Source organism: Talpa occidentalis, unplaced genomic scaffold, assembly GCF_014898055.3.
Source record: "Talpa occidentalis isolate TD23 unplaced genomic scaffold, MPIMG_talOcc4v2.1 talOcc4.2, whole genome shotgun sequence".
Taxonomy (NCBI): domain Eukaryota; kingdom Metazoa; phylum Chordata; class Mammalia; order Eulipotyphla; family Talpidae; genus Talpa; species Talpa occidentalis.
This window is the reverse complement of record NW_023602073.1, coordinates 57,079,171-57,095,271: the sequence shown is the minus strand read 5'-3', so window position 1 is coordinate 57,095,271 and position 16,101 is coordinate 57,079,171. Positions and strand designations below refer to the sequence as shown.

Genomic DNA, 16,101 nt, shown 5'->3' with positions numbered 1-16,101 from the left:
GCTTCTCTCTGCTTTATTACTACTCTTTTTCTACGAATGTATTATGTCCTCCTCATGGAGGCCCCACAAAGGAGGTCCCTTCTCCTGTACTTCTTTTTTTTTTTTTTTTAAAGATTTATTTATTTATGCACACAAGAACTGGGATACAGGCCAGAGGTGTGAGGGGTAGAAGGATTCACCAGAGACAGAGTGGGGAACAGAACAGGCAGATCTACTGAAACAGGCAGATCTACTGCTGAGGGGAGCAGCGGGCGAGTCAGAAGAGTTCTGCTGCACCATGTGGGTAGCTCCCTGGCCGGGGATCAAACTCATGCTTTAGTGGCTGAGGATACTTCATAGGTTGTGTCTTAACCCCTTGAGCCACTAGGGAGGCCCTTCTCCTATACTTCTATCACTTATTTTCACCTCCCAGGCCAATCCCACCAACTCAATTCTAAAATTCCTACGTCTGACTGGCGGATCTTATCTCTTGTCTAATCAGTGGGGGCTAAAAGACAGGATAATGTGGTGTAAATATGGCTGCTAGAAGCCATATTTACCTAGACACTTGTTACTGTTTTACAGAGAAAGACTTGGGTATAATGTTTCATAGAGAAAGGATGTCATTGTGGTTGGAAACCAAAAGGTTTCTTCAAGTTGTTATTAACAAATAATGTACCCTAATGTCTATTTATTCTTGGGCTTCCCCAGTGGCATAAGGGTTTAAGCATCAGCACTATGAAGCTATCAGCAACTACTGCAGCACAAGTTAGATCCCAGGCCAGGGAGGTAACCGACATGGTGAGCAGACCTCTCCTGTCTCGCCCGCTGCTCCCCTCAGCAGTGTATTTCAGTCAATCTGCCTGTTCTGCTCCCTACTCTGTCTCTCTCTCTCTGTCTCTGAATCCTCTTACCCCCTGCACTTCTGGCCTGTATGCATAAATAAATAAATATTTAAAAAAAACGTTTATTTATTCTCTGTATCAGTTATGTTGTACCATAATCTTAATATTAGCTAACTGTGGCAATTCTGAATTTTGATCACCTGGAGGTAATCTAGGTTTCCCTAGAGTTTCCTAAGAGTAACGGTGAGGAGCTCTCTCCCAGTCAGTGGGTGAGTTCATGACCAACTGGATAGTAGAAGGCAGGGCTTTCTAGATTCTACCTCCTGATGTCCTGTGGGGTTGATGGGAAATAGGGGTGGGGCTGGCACTTTGGCAGTTAAACTGCTGGTGAGAGGGATGTCCATGGAGAAGCTGCCAGCTTGCCACATGTGGCTTTGGCTTGGACCCTGGTCTCTGCTCAGCAGACGTTATCTGGGGTAGGACAGACAGCATGTGCTGGCCAGTAATTTCTCTTTCTCCTTTTTCTCACTCCCTGTGTAAATAAATCATGTTATTGTTGTTTCTTCCCATGTGCCTGCTTTTGAGTGTGTCCTGCAGCTTTAAGTGATTGGGTGAGGGCCTACCAACTTGGTAACCTCAAGTCCTCTAGATTTCTCCTGTTCCAATCACTTTTCTTCTAGATTCTCAACTTTTGAATGATAGAATGGCTTAACTCCCTTAAGAAACTCTGAAAATGATCTGGCCTGGGGCTTGGGGATTAGCTTCAATTTCGTATAAAAATCACCAGCCCAAGAAATTGGTATCAGGTATATTCCAAGCAGTAGCAGCTCCAAGCATAACCCCTGATGTAATTCTGAGATGATACCTAGAAGTCCTTTTGAAAAACTGCTGTAAGCTTTCCTTCCTTGGGAGTGGTGCTCAGCAACTTGTCCTTTATTTCTCAACTATTTTTTCTCCAGGCCTTTTTGAAATCAAAGCAAAGCAAAAGAAAACAAAGCTACAGACCCATTGGGTCAGAACCATAGCCAGTGTTAATTACCCCCCAGACTCAAATGGAAAAATCACATTTCTAAGAGTCTTTTGATTGGGTAACACCTCACTTCCTCCATTTCATTACTCATCCCCACAAGAAAACCATTCTATTGGGGTGTATTGTGTAGGTGGGAAATTGGTTCTTTCTTCATATCTAATTTGCCAGTCATTTGGTCAGTGCTTTTGTATAGTGGATAGGGATGGGTCAGTTCTTTATTGTGCAAGAACCCTTGTACCAAGAATTGCAGATGTTTAATATGCCTTGTCTTCAGGGAATTAATGGCCAGTTTACCACCTGCAATCTCATGAGAACCAAAAATGTCCCCAATAGTTTCAGAATTTACTTGAGGAGCAGGTGCACTCCTTTGTGATAACTCCTACTATGAACTGAAATTGAGTCATTTAGTCCTCTTCTTTTTTTTTTTTCTTTAAAGATTTATTTTATTTATTTATGCATACAAGAGCTGGGATGCAGGCCAGAGGTGGGGGGGGGGTGCGGTGAGAGGATTCACCAGAGACGGAATGGGGACCAGACAGGTGGATTGACTGAAATACACTGCTGAGGGGAGCAGTGGGCGGGACAGGAGAGGTCTGCTGCGCCATGTGGGTAGCTCCCTGGCCGGGATCGAACTTGTGCTGCAACGGCTGTGGATAGCTTCATAGTGCTGAGACTTAACCCCTTGCACCACCAGGGAGGCCCTGGTCATTTTTTCAAAAATCTCTTTGCATTATTTAGGCTGTATAGATGTGAGCCAAGACCCTAGTTACCTGGGGTTGGCCAAGAGTTTTTAGTTTCCCTTGGATCAGCAGTCTAATGGCATCATCAGTTTCCAATAACATTTTCTTCTTTTGGCTCTTTGGTCAACACAATTTTAATCCATGATATTATAAGTTAATAGTTTCTAGAAAGTATATAGTATATTATCAAATCAGTCATTGGATCAACATTCCTAATTATTTGTATGTAAGGTCAAACTGACTTCAAAGTATAAAAGGAAATATAGCAGGATAAGTGGATTGAAAGCTAGACTGGGAGTTTAGAGACTCCTTACTAGCTCTATCTTAGATGACTCATTGTCTCTCTTGGTTTCAGTTTCTTCATTGGTAAAACGGAGGGGGCTGGACTAAATAGTCTCATCTACCTTTAATCCTGGGGCTTTCATAATCTTTCTGTGTCTCCATTCATTTGGGACTATATGTGCTCACCTCTCAGAAGACTGGATTTTCCTTAATATTGGTGAAATATTAAATTAGGCCCTGACAGTGACTTAAGCTTCCACACAGTTCTTAGAAGCTCAAGAAGAGTTTTGTATAAAATGTTTATAACTACTGGATAATGTGAGTTTCTAAGGATTATTACTGTATGCTGTTAAAAGTATGTTTCCCATAAGATATTCATATTGGAGGGGGAAAATATCACTGGAGAGAGAAAGGATATATAGTTCCTATTTTATTTTTTAAAGATTTTATTTATGCATACAAGAACTGGATTTCAGGGCAAAGGTGTGGGAGGGGCGAGAGGAAGAGACAAAGTAGGAAACAGAACAGGCAGATGGACTGAAATACACTGCTGAGGGGAGCAGCGGGATGAGAGGAGAGGTCTGTTGTGCCATGTGAGTAGCTCCCTGGCCAGGGATTGAACTTGCGCTACAGTGGCTGCAGATCGCTTCAGAGGTTGGTCTTAACCCCTTCTGTCCCCGGGGAGGCCCCATAGTTCATATTTTAACAGAGGACCAGCAAGGGAAATGAAATAGAAGAGGAGCCTGGTGAAGAAGCAATCCAGACCTACTTGTATTACTGTCTAATCCCATAGCCATCAGGGCCACAATACTAGCTACCACTTCTTGAGCACCTCTTATGGAACAGGCACTGTACTGTTTATTTATTGTTACTTCATTTAATTATCACAATAATCCTATCTGGGCAGGCACTGTGATTACAAATAATTGACAAAATGATAATTTGAATCCCAAATGTGTAGGATGCCAGAACCCAGGCTTTTCAAGTCATGTGTTCCTAACTCTCAATTTGGTAGTTCCGTTTTTTTTTAAAAAAAAGATTTATTTATTTATACATACAAGAACTGGGGTACAGGCCAGAGGCATGGTGTGTGTGTGTGTGTGTGTGTGTGTGAGAGAGAGGATTTACCAGAGACAGAGTGGGGAATAGAACAGATGGATTGACTGAAATACACTGCTGAGGGGAGTAGTGGGCGAGACAGGAGAGGTCTGCTGCGCCATGTGGGTAGCTCCTTGGCTGTGGATCTAACTCCTGCTTCATAGGTTGTGTCTTAACCCCTTGCTCCACCAGGGAGGCCCCAATTTGGTAGTGTCTTAATCCCAGACACTACAGGTCACTTATTTTAATCCTGTCTACTATTGAAATGGTTACTGAATGTGCTCCATTAGGAATCTGAAGGCTGGGTTCTAGCTTGGCAGCTCTGTATTTTTGGATAAGGTGTATAAATGCACTGGATTTTACTTTTCTTGCAGGTAAAATAGTTATTTAAGCCGCATTTAACTCACTTTCTCCCGTGTATGTGACAGTGTCGGGTAAATAGTAATGTTTAAAAAGCACTCGCTTAAAGGAGTGCAAGAGGGAGACAAAATGGTCTCTGATTCCTTTTTCATTTTTTGATATTGAATGGGCCTTGACCAGGTAGCTACTATATGTAGTAGCTTCTATCTTTGCCTTCTATCTTAAATACAAAACAAGATATGCCAGATTCTCGTGATTTAATTCTAGTTTGAAAGGACTGGTCTTGAAGGAGTGGTCGGAAAACTACGTGTGGCATTTGTCTGGACCTGCGATTGACATTTGTATCGAGGTGTCCTTTACTTGCCAGAGACCACTACCATTACATAACAGAAACAAGTGTTGTAATCACAGAGGGTGACCGGGAATCAAAGATTCATGGCTGTCTCCTCGGGGAGGGAAGACCTGGAAACTTACGGAAACAAGTCTCCTCAGCTCGAGGCAAACCCCTCCCTGGGAGGACTGGGTTTTGAAGGCCCTTTGGTACATGACCTTGCAACTGATGGCAGCTCCTACCGGAATCCACTTTCCTCACCTGCAAAATGGTGGCGCTGCCACAGAGGAGGCTCGCGAGCTTCTCCCCCACCCCCGGGCTTAGCTCCTCCCCTTGAGGGCAGGGGCGGAGCCAAGAGAAAGGTCGCGGCTGGAGGCCCCCGCCGGCCGTCCCTTTCCTCTTTTCTCTTCCCACCCCCTCCCTCCACCAGGGTGAGGTCACGCGGGGGACGTCACGGGGTTGTGACGCCACGAAGGGGCGGGCCTCCCGGAGAGGAAGGGGCGGGGCCTCGGAGGGCGACGCTTGCGCAGTGGGCGCGGCGCGGGAGGAGGCGGAGGCGGCGGCGGAGCCAGTGGCGGCGGCGGCGGCGGCGGAGGCGGCGGCGCTGGGGGGGGTGGGAGGGGGGGGCGCGCGACGCGAGTGAGCGCCTGAGTGAGTTTTCCCCCATGAGGCGGTGAGAGGCCCGGGGCCTACCTCAGAGGAGCGGGCGGCGCCGGCGGCGGCGGGCCCCCTTCCCGGTGCCGGGGCCGGCGGCGCGGCGCGGCGCGGCGCGAGGAGCGGGCGGGCGTCCGGCGCGGCCATGGAGGGCATGGACGTGGACCTGGACCCCGAGCTGATGCAGAAGTTCAGCTGCCTGGGCACCACCGACAAGGACGTGCTCATCTCCGAGTTCCAGCGGCTGCTCGGCTTCCAGCTCAACCCGGCCGGCTGCGCCTTCTTCCTGGACATGACCAACTGGTGAGCCCCGCCGCGCCGGCCGCCGCCTCGGGCCCGGCGCGGGGGGACGGGGGGGGCGGCGGGGGGGGCGGCGCGGGCGGGGGGGCGCGGGGCGCCCCGGGTCCGCGGGGGACGGTCGGCCGCCGAGCAGGGCGAGAGAACCAGGAGGAGAGTTGGGGGGCCCCTGAAGGCGCGAGGGGCGTGAGGGAGCCTGGACGGGCTCCCGGGGGTCTGAGGAGAATCGGGCCGGGGTGCGCGGGACGAGGGGTGAGGACTTGGGCGCCGGGGCCGGGGCCGGCCCGGGGAGGGAGGCGGCGCTGCCGGGGGAGGGACGGGCGCGGGCAGCCGGGGTTTGGGGAGAGGGGGCGCTCGGAGTGCGGAGGTCAGGACGGGGCACGGCCGGGGTGAGGGGCGACTCTCCGGCAGAGAGTTGGTGCTGGGGACACCCCGGGGCGTGGGGAGACTTCGGAGTTAGGAGCTGGAAACACATAATTTATATGTGCGTGTGTGTGTGTGTGTTTGTGTGCGTGCGTGTGTGTGTGTGAGAGTGAGTGAGTCTCCATCGAGGACAGCGAGGGACGAGGAAGAGTACTCTGGGGGAGGATACGCGAGTACGGTAGGAGAGATGACTTTCCTGAGAGTTGTGCCTGCGAAGAGTAGGATCTAAGAGTCGGTTTACGATGGAGGGCCCGGGGCCTTAGACCTGGGGCAGGGTCTGGCTAAGGCGAGGAAAGGAAACTATCTCGGGAGAGGGGACTTTCTGAGGGCGCTGGACCCCTGGGCCCCAGAATGCCCGAATGAACAGGGACCATACTGAAGGAGAGCTGGGTTGGTAGATGTTTGGGAAAATGGAGAACTTGACTTAGGCTGGGAACCAAGTATTTTTGGCTTGGAATCTCTTTGTAGAAGACTGAATTGGGGCAGAAGACCATGGCACTTACTCTGAAGAAGTGTTTCTTGGCTTTGGATGTAGCACTTGCTGTTTTTGATAAGCAGCACTTTCCTGATTGTGAGAGATGGGGTTGTGGAGTTCACTCAGGGTGAGCGATAAATTGGAGACCATTAGACTGACTTTGAAGGAGTTTTAGGTGAAGCAGCTCATCTTCCTATGGTCAAAAAGTCATGGAATGAGTGCCCTTTGCTCTCTACCTTGGGCACTTAGTTCTCAGACATGTGGAATCTTGTTTCTCTTGGCATCACTTGTACAACCAGGCTCCTTTTTATTCCATGTCCACTGAATGCTTCAGGCAATGCCAGAAAAAGGGACTGTAAGCCTAGTCTTTTTCCCATTCTTCATTTAACCCTATACTGAATGATGCTCATCTCACGAGTGGGAGCCTAGTAATTCCCATTAGTGGAAGCACCAAAGGTGATGTGTGATTTTTTTTTTTTTTCCTTTGTAGCATCAGTGGTGAATCCTATTATTTTATCTTTAAAGTTCATTGTTATAGGAAGAATGGGATTGAATTTCTAGATGTTTAGAAAACTCTTTGAGGTTTTGAATGCAGAGGATAGTCTTTAGAACTAAAGAAGCAGTTGTGATTCCCATTTGTGTCTTTCATGTCCAGGATAGTCTCAGACAGGCACTACAGTCTACAGTTTTCTGAACACCAACCTAGGGTGTTTAACGAGAGAACAGCAGGGATTATTGACAACGAGGAGAAGAGGTATTACACTGGTGAAATTTAGAAGTTAAGTTGTATCATGGGGGTTGTTCTTTTGTCAGCTTGTTTCCCACCCCCAGCTCTTTTTCTTCCTTGTTTACACTAGTTCAGCAAAGGAAACTTGGCATATTGTTGCTGCCAGTTTGGTCGGAGAGGATCATTATTTCTTCCCACCCCCTTGTGAGGGGTACCATTTAAACCCTGCCCTAATAAGTTTTTAGTTCTTTACAGCCAGTATTTATTAGTACAATTATTATGGCTGCAAAACCAGTGTCATGAATTTTATATGCTTGATATGTGTGTTCAACATCTGAGAATGTTTGTTTTTATATGTTGTGAAAGGTGAGGCCCAATGTGGATAAGGGAAAAAAAAAAAAAACCCTAAAAATTACAGCTGCATTATAAAATTTTTAATAAAAATACAGTTACCTCAAAGTCACAGAGTAGCTTGTATTCTGACATGTTATCTGTATATAAAACAAGGTGTGATGCATTTCTGAGCAGAGCAGTGAGCCATTAAAAAATGCTTTGTAGTTTTAGAGCAACTGGAAGTCAGTAGCTTCTTAGCAATGTAGGCAGGTAAGTGTTAACTTAGCTTTCAGCCACTTACCTTATGTTTTCACTGTAGAAGTTATGTCCTTTGTTTTCTTTGGTTATAAAATGAAAATCATTTGTGAACTGAACAAGGATCAGGATTGATAGTCTTTTCTTCCTAATGAAGGCAGTTAACTTCATTATCCAATACTGTGTTTTGATTCCTCTATTGACCTGGGTTAATTCTTCTTGTTAATTTTAAAGTGTCATTTAATGTCTGACTTAGGAGACTTTTCAGATAGTCCTGATACAGGTTGATAAAAGAGCTCTCAAATTGTTGCGGTTAACCTGTTGAATTTGAGGTGATTAACCTTCCTGTGATTTCATAAGTGCCTGCTTTGAATGGTAATAAATAACCACCACTCAGTTGTCAATGACTGTTAAAAAATAATGTGGTAAATTAATAATCATTATTATTAGTCTCGTAAATTAATAATCATTATTTTAAAATGAAGGCCATGCGTCTTTTAAAATGAAATTTGAATTGGTAAAACTATGCCTTTGTTTTCAAAAGTAAGTTTTTTTTTTGTTGAAACAAACAACTTTCTAAGAAACTGGGAAAAAATTGGACATTTTGGCCTTGTAAGTGATCTATACTCTTGATACAGACTTTTTTCCCTTATTTTGGGTGTGCAGTCTGTAGATGTTCCTATTTGTTTAATTTAGAACCAAATGTCTCAGTTTGAGCAGTTTTGTAGTTTTATACCTGAGCTGGTAGCCATGCTTCTGGAGACGGGTGAGACTGCTTTTTACCTAAAGAAGTCAATTTTCAGTTACTGAGTACATTAAGTAAATAAAAGTTGTGCTAAAACTGCCCTGTATCTGAAGCCAGATTGGAGTGTAGGCTAATTTAACTTTCTATAGGTGGGATGTTCTGCAGTGACATTATTGGTAAATAATGAACTTAGAATTCTAAAAACGAGAAGCTGCCTTAAGAGATTCTCTAGTTCATTCCAGTTTTTCCTGCAGAATTACATATACTACCTCCAAGATTGCTTATCCGTAGATCCCTAAGGGCAAAGATTTGCATGATATCTTATTATTATAGTGTTTAATTACTTTTCTAGTTAGAATTATGTCAAAACTAAATCTCTTACTATAATTTAAGCCTTTTTTCCCCCCCCATTTGCTTATGCCCATGGAGATGGAGACTATCTAATAAATATAAACCTTCTAAGCTCAGGAAGCTTCTATTAAATCACTAAACTTTTCCAACCATTTATAATTTAAACACATTCAACTTTCTGGTCTCTTATCATTTAATGTAGTCTAATAGACTTATATCTGTTTTTACAGGGGAAACCAATGTGATGATTTTTTCAAATTATGGTAAATTATACATAACACAAAATTTACCATTTTAACCAATTTTAAATGCACAGTTCAGTATTACATACCACTTAAAATTCACTTATTGTCTTCAGAGTTTTTGTCTGTTACTTTTTCAGTGTGGATTGTTCTATAGCATTTGTGACAGGAGGCAAATAACGCTTACATTGTTAGAGGATGTTAATTTAGGAGTTACTGCTGGCCTTAATTCTCAGTATAGGAATAAGTAAAATATCTTCCTTAGCATCTAAGGCATTGCTAGCTGTTTCTTTCCTTCCTATTCATTAGGCTAAATGCTTTGCAGTTGTGTCGTTTGTAACATCCTGGATTGCCTTCAGGTATCTTTAGGAAGCTGTGTGTATTTTTTGGAACACTGCATGTGCCCATCATGAATAGAGCAGATGTTTTCTAGAAAAGTAACTTGGGAAAGCATTTTTGTAAAATACTGTCCTGTTGACTTCCTCAACATTGGGACAGCCATGCTACTGGACAAAATAAAGGTATAGCCACTGCACAATGAAGTGAAATCAGAATCGAGATGGGAAAATCAGTTGTATCTCTTATTTGATCTCATAGTTGTATCTCTTATTTGATCTTGCCTGTTCTTAATCCATTTTTCAGTCACCTGCATGCTAAATGAGATCCACTCTCTGGTTTATATGAATCTAAGAGAAGTCTATTTAAAGCAGATTAAATATGATAGTAATACTGGTTTCCTTAAAAAATGTATGCCAAGCAACAGTTTCAGGAGAGTAGGGAAGATGTTGCTGAACCTTCCATAGAATGCTGTACACTCTGCTGCATTGTTAAAGAATGTTGGGAATTCCTGCTTTGGATATTCTCTGTTCCTGTTTTATTGGGTCTAGTTTACAAACAGAGCATCCAGAGTCATTTTAGTTTTAAAGTAACAAAAAACGTGTGTTGCCCTGCAGAAAACCTTTTTTATTGTCCTGTTGTTGTGGGACTTGCATTTTTGAGCATAGATGGAGTCAGAACTAATCTCTGTAACAGGTAGGATTGGTTTGCCACCTCATCTCTCCATGCCACACACCCACAGTTTTTTCTAGCACAGAACGGCTGAAGCTATCAACCAGACAGTATTTAAATAAGTGTATTTTGGATAGATCCGCAGCAGATAGTGTAAACCAACGGCAGCCTCTATCATAATTTGCTGTTAGGAAAAGCACATCCCTAAAACTATCAGGAAAAAAGTTTTAGGATAATAAGAAGGAAGCATGTTAATACCGAAGTAACTGAGTAAAATTTCAGAGCAGGTAGGAGTGAACTGAATGATGTAGAACCGGGGGGCCTCCCTGGTGGTGCAAGGGGTTAAGACACAGCACTATGAAGCAATCTGTGGCCTCTGCAACATGAGTTCCATCCCTAGCCAGGGAGCAACCGACATGGCGTAGCAGACCTCTCCTGCCTCGCCTGCTGCTCCCCTCAGCAATGTATTTCAGTCAGTCCTTCTGTTCAGTTCCCTATTCTGTCTCTGGTGAACCCTTTCACCCCCCACACCTCTGGCCTGTACCCAGTTCTTGTATGCATAAATAAATAAATCTTAAAAAAAAAAATAGAACCAGTGATTCACAAAGATTGAGTACCTGCTGTGAATAAGTTGCTCTCCTAAGAGTTTTGAAATGATTGAGGGATTTTAATTGATTTAAAAAAAGCAGTGATTTATAGGTAGAGGGTATTTCCTAAATGAAAATGGGAAGGAACAAGTGAAGCAGGATTATCTAGAACTCACTTATCTAGCATGTGTGAATGGGATCAGAAGTGTGATAAGACATGGAATTTGTCTTTATGTTTGGATAGGGATATTGTTGATTTTTTTTAACTGAGTGACGTGGACATAACATAAAATTAAACCATGGTAAAGTCAACAACAGCATGGCATTTAATGTATTTACAGTGCTTTGCAAGCACCATCTCTGTCTACCCAAGACATTTTCATCATCTAAAAGTAAACCTTGCACCCCCTGAGAAATTGCTTCCCATTCCCTTGCACCCCTTACCCCCAAAGCCCTAGCATCCACCAGTCTGCAGTGGATGACCCTATTCTGGATAGTTTATATAAATGGAATCATATAATATTCTTTTGTTTCTGGCTTCCTTCAAAGTTCATTCATGTTGTAGAGCATATATTAATAGTTTATTAATTTTTAATGACAAAAATATTCCATTGTGTGTATATACCATTATTTGTCCATTTGTTTGTTGATGGACATTAGAACTGTTTCCCTTTTTGTTGGTGTAAATAGTGCTTAAATGAACCTGGATGAACATGTATTTAAATACCTGTTTTCATTTATTTTGGGTATATACCTAGGAGTTGAATTGCTGGGTTGTGTGGTAATTCTGTTTCACCTTTTGAGGGAGCACCAAACTGTTTCCCACATTGGCTGAATCATTTTACATTCCCTCAGAAAGGTACAAGTGTCTGCCCCAATTTCATCAGAACCTCACTAATATTTGTTTCTTTTTGATTTATAACCCTATTTTAGTGGGTACCCCATTCTGATTTTGATTTGCATTTTTCTACTTATGATACTGAATATTTTTTGTATACTTTTGACCATTTGTGTATTTTCTTTGGAGATATACAAGTCCTTTGCCCATTTTTTAATTGCATTGTTTTTGTTTTTCATTTGTAGGACTTCTTTATTCTGGATAATTAGAGCCTTATCAGATATGTGATTTGCAATTTTTTTCCCCTTGTCTATAGGTTTTGTTTTTTTTTTAATATTTACGCATATAAGAGTTGAGGTGCGGGCCAGAGATGGCGGGGGGGGGGGGCGGGCGGCGGTGAGAGGATTCACCAGAGACAGAGTGGGGAACGGAACAGGCAGATCTACTGAAATACACTGCTCAGGGGAGCAGTGGGCGAGTCAGGAGAGGTCTGCTGCGCCATGTGGGTCACCTCCCAGGCCAGGGATCGAACTTGTGATGCAGTGGCTGCTGATAGCTTCATAGTGCTGTGTCTTAACTCTTTGTGCCACCAGGGAGGCCCCAAGTCTTTATTTTCTTTTTTTTTTTTTTTTTTTTTAAACTTTTTTTTTTTTTTTTTTTTATAGAGGCATGTTTTTTATTTATTTATTTTGTTTGTTTGTTTGTTTTGTTTATACATGCACTGGGTACAGTCAGAAGCGCGGGAGGGTGAGAGAATTCACCAGAGCCAGAGCGGGGAGCAGAGCAGGCAGAAGGACCGAAGTACACTGCTGAGGGGAGCAGCGGGCGGCAGGAGAGGTCTGCGCGCCATGTGGGATCCTCCGCCGGTGGCCGGGAAGCAGCCGGGGATCGAACCGGCGCCGCAGAGGCCGCGGGCAGCTTCGCAACCCAGCGCTCAACCGCTGCGCCACCGGGGAGGCCCCTTTATTTTCTTGATAGCATCCTTTGATGCACAAATATTTTTGAAATTTTGACTAGGTGCAATTTATCTAAATTTTGCTTTTGCCTTTGGTGTTATAGTTAATAATACATTGCCAATTCAAGGTCATGAAGATTTAACTCTTTTTTCCTAATAGTTTATGGTTTCAGTTCTTATATTTAAGCATTCGATCCATTTTGAGTTAATTTTTGTATATGGTGTGAGAGCTAAATTCAGCTTTATTCTGTGGAGCTCAATTTTGATCATGTATGCTCAGTGACTGGCTTCTCACTCAGTGTATCTTTTACTTGTATTCAATATATACTTAACTCTTCAGCCATCACTAAAAATTGGGTCAGAGAAGTGTGCAAGCATCTCTGATGGGAGAAGAATTTGTGGCTTTTCTATTAGCACTCCATGTTAATATGTTTAAAAGGCCAATTTATCCTTTTCCCCACCTTAACCACTTTTTCCAAGATCCTCCCAGACATTAGACTTGAACTGGTTTCTTCCTAATGCCTTCTCTTTCCTGAACACTGCAGAACATTTGCCAAACCCAGTTCATTTCCACTGTGCAGCACACCTCCCAACTCACTTTTTTCCATTCCCCCTTAGTTTGCAGATTAAGTTACCACTCTAACAGGGTAAAATAGAAGGTGTCCAAATAGGTTTTCAGCACTTCACTTGCCAATGTGGTTTCTGGAGATACCACTTCTAGATCAATCTTTCTAAATCTCAGCTTTGATCTAGGTCCTTCTTTTCTCAGAAACTTTAGTAGTGTCTTGTGCATACAAGATAAAGGGCAGAGAGCTTTAGCTTAACATTCAGTGTCTTCTAAAGATTGATCCAAACTCATCTGCCTCTGCCTTCCTGGCATGCCTTTTGTGCTGGGTGTCCTGCTTCTTTCTGTCCCCTTCACACTGGTTGCCTGCTTTTTAACCACAAGTACATTTCTTTTCCCAATTTTAGACTGCTGTTCTTGTTCCTTCATGCCTCCTGAAAAATTTTTTTTTCTGAAACTGGTACACTTAATCACTGTTCTAAGTAGTGTCATTTACTCAGAATTCCATATTGCCTCTGTAATAACATTTATCAAATAAGACACACACCCTCTAGAGGAAAGTGCTCCCTAATGGCCTTTGTTACTCCCTAAGCATCTGATGCAATGCTTTATACATAGTAGGTGCTCAGTAAATATTTGTTTACAGTACATAGCTTTATTTTATTTTATTTTAAAAGATTTATTTATTTATGCATACAAGAGCTGGGGTACAGGCCAGAGGTGGGAGGGATGAGAGGATTCATCAGAGACAGAGTTGGGGCGCAAAACAGGTAGATCTACTGAAACACACTGCTGAGACAGGAGTAGTCTGCTGTGCCATGTGGGTCACCTCCCTTGCCTGCTGGGGACTTGAACTCATAGTGCCATCTTTAACCCCTGCACCAACAGGGAGGCCCGATGGCTTTATTTTATTAAAATAAAGGCTTTATTTTGTAAGGCTCTATTTTATTTTTATTTATTTATTTAATTTTTGAAAACTTTCCCCCCCTTAAGGATTTATTTATTTATTTATGCAAGCACTGGGCACAGTCAGAAGTGTGGGAAGGTGAGAGAGTTCACCAGAGCCAGAACGGGGAGCAGAGCAGGCAGAGTGACGAAGTACACTGCTGAGGGGAGCAGCAGACGGCAGGAGAGGTCTGCGTGCCACGCGGGACCCTCCTCCGGTGGCCGGGAGCAGCCAGGGATCGAACCGGCACCACAGAGGCTTCGGACAGCTTCGCAACCCAGTGCTCAACCGCTGCACCACCGGGGAGGCCCTGTAAGGCTCTATTTTAAAGAAACCCTTGTACTGCTGGAAGAAACAAGTCCCATAAAGTAAACTTCTTTTGAAGCTTTTTGTTTGTAGATTTGAGTATGAGATTTAAATGTTGCTGATCTTTGTATATATGGTATGAAAATAATTAAATTTAACAATAAAAATACTGTTTTGGGAAGTAATTTGGGCACAGGGAAGATTACCCCTACCTTATATAGCTATCTTTTCAGGCATATTACCTTATACTGAATATTCCTTGTAATTCACTCTATGTGAGAATTTATTACTTAGAAAAATTAGGTAACATTTCTAGATGTGGATGGAGAAAAATATTTCGTGAGTTTTCTAGTGTATTTCATTGAGGAAAAACTTTAAAAAGAAATATAAGCACAGTAGAAGATACTAAAAATGTGACCTGATTCAATTCTATGTTGGTAAGCTAGAAATTTTAGATATAATAGGTAATTTCCTAGGAAAATATTTTACCAAAATTCAATTTACTTCAGATAAAAGAGTAAATTGAACCAAGTTAATAATCACAGAAGAAATAAACAAAATTTTCAAAACCAAAAAAAAAAAAAAAAAAAGAAATATAAGCACATAATTGGGGGGTCCTAGAGGCTGCAAACTAAAATGCCTATAGACTTCCATTGGGAGACATGGACAATTGAAGTATGCATGTGCTGGAAACCAGCACTAGGCCTTTTATAAAATGTCTGGTGCTTGCCTTAAGTCAAACGTTGTCATCCTGGGATGGGAGTCCACTGTTCTTAGATTTTTTTCATTTTTTCAAGAGAAGCCAGAAATTCAGATTTTTTTTATAGGAAATTTCCTGATATTCAAATGGAGGCAACTATTGGAATAAAAACAGACATCCACTAATGGAACAGAATTGAGAACCCATAAACAAACCCACATTTATGGACAGATATAACAAAGGAGTCAAATGCAGGCAACTAATTCTACTATTTTAAGAACAGGCTGGGACCTGTTTGTAGTTAGGATGTGGTCCTTGAGCCTCTAATTTGTAACCTCTGAGCTAAAAGTAAAAAGCAAAAATACTCCCTCCTTTCCAGACACAGCTACTACTAACAATTTCTTCTGTTCCTTTTAGAAAATTTCTTTGCATATTTCATGCATATGTATATATATATACACACATATACATACAGAATTTTCTGCATGTGCATAAGTGTAAAATTAGATATGTAAAAATTTTTTAACAGCAGTGGTGTTGCAATTTGAATAATTGTTCTTATCCAAGGTAGTGAATTAAGAAGGCCCTTTTTTGCTTCAGTGGAAACTGAATTTAGTTATCAGGGTACTTAGACTAATCACATAGATATGTTTTTAAAATTAACAATGCATTGGTGGACATTGGTCTCTTCAAAAACAGAATTCCTTCACTGCATTAAGCAATAGAATCTCAGTAATTGCATATAATGAATAAAACTTTGTTTCACTGTGTTAAAAGAAAAGTGTGTTAAATAAACTGTCTATAGTAGTGAGCGCATCTGAATTTATTTAGGAGACACTGTCAGAAAACAGTGTTTAAGTTGAACTTTTTAGGTGTGCAGAAGACAAGAAGACAGCTTTGTATAGACGAAACTAATACATTTTTCACTCATGGAGAGGGTAATTGATTTTGTCAATGCTTTTCTAATGATTTGCCAAAATTAATGTGTAAGCATTAGGAGGGGAAGCAGTCTATACCCAAATATGGCTC

The 16,101-nt window shown here is 42.5% G+C and overlaps 1 protein-coding gene across 5 annotated transcripts in view; it reads left to right on the top strand.

Moving 5' to 3' along the window:
• The first annotated feature begins 5,320 nt into the window (after window positions 1-5,320).
• Window positions 5,321-16,101, top strand: part of ILRUN (inflammation and lipid regulator with UBA-like and NBR1-like domains) — a 93,402-nt gene continuing 82,621 nt past the window's right edge. For 3 of the 5 annotated variants that reach the window (XM_054698732.1, XM_037519548.2, XM_054698733.1), the window contains exon 1: window positions 5,435-5,622. In XM_054698732.1, the coding sequence (XP_054554707.1) occupies window positions 5,465-5,622 (158 nt within the window). In that variant the 5' untranslated portion in view covers window positions 5,435-5,464. Of the gene's footprint in view, window positions 5,623-16,101 lie in introns of all 5 variants that reach the window. The other 2 variants (XM_054698734.1, XM_037519549.1) reach the window with 2 other exon arrangements.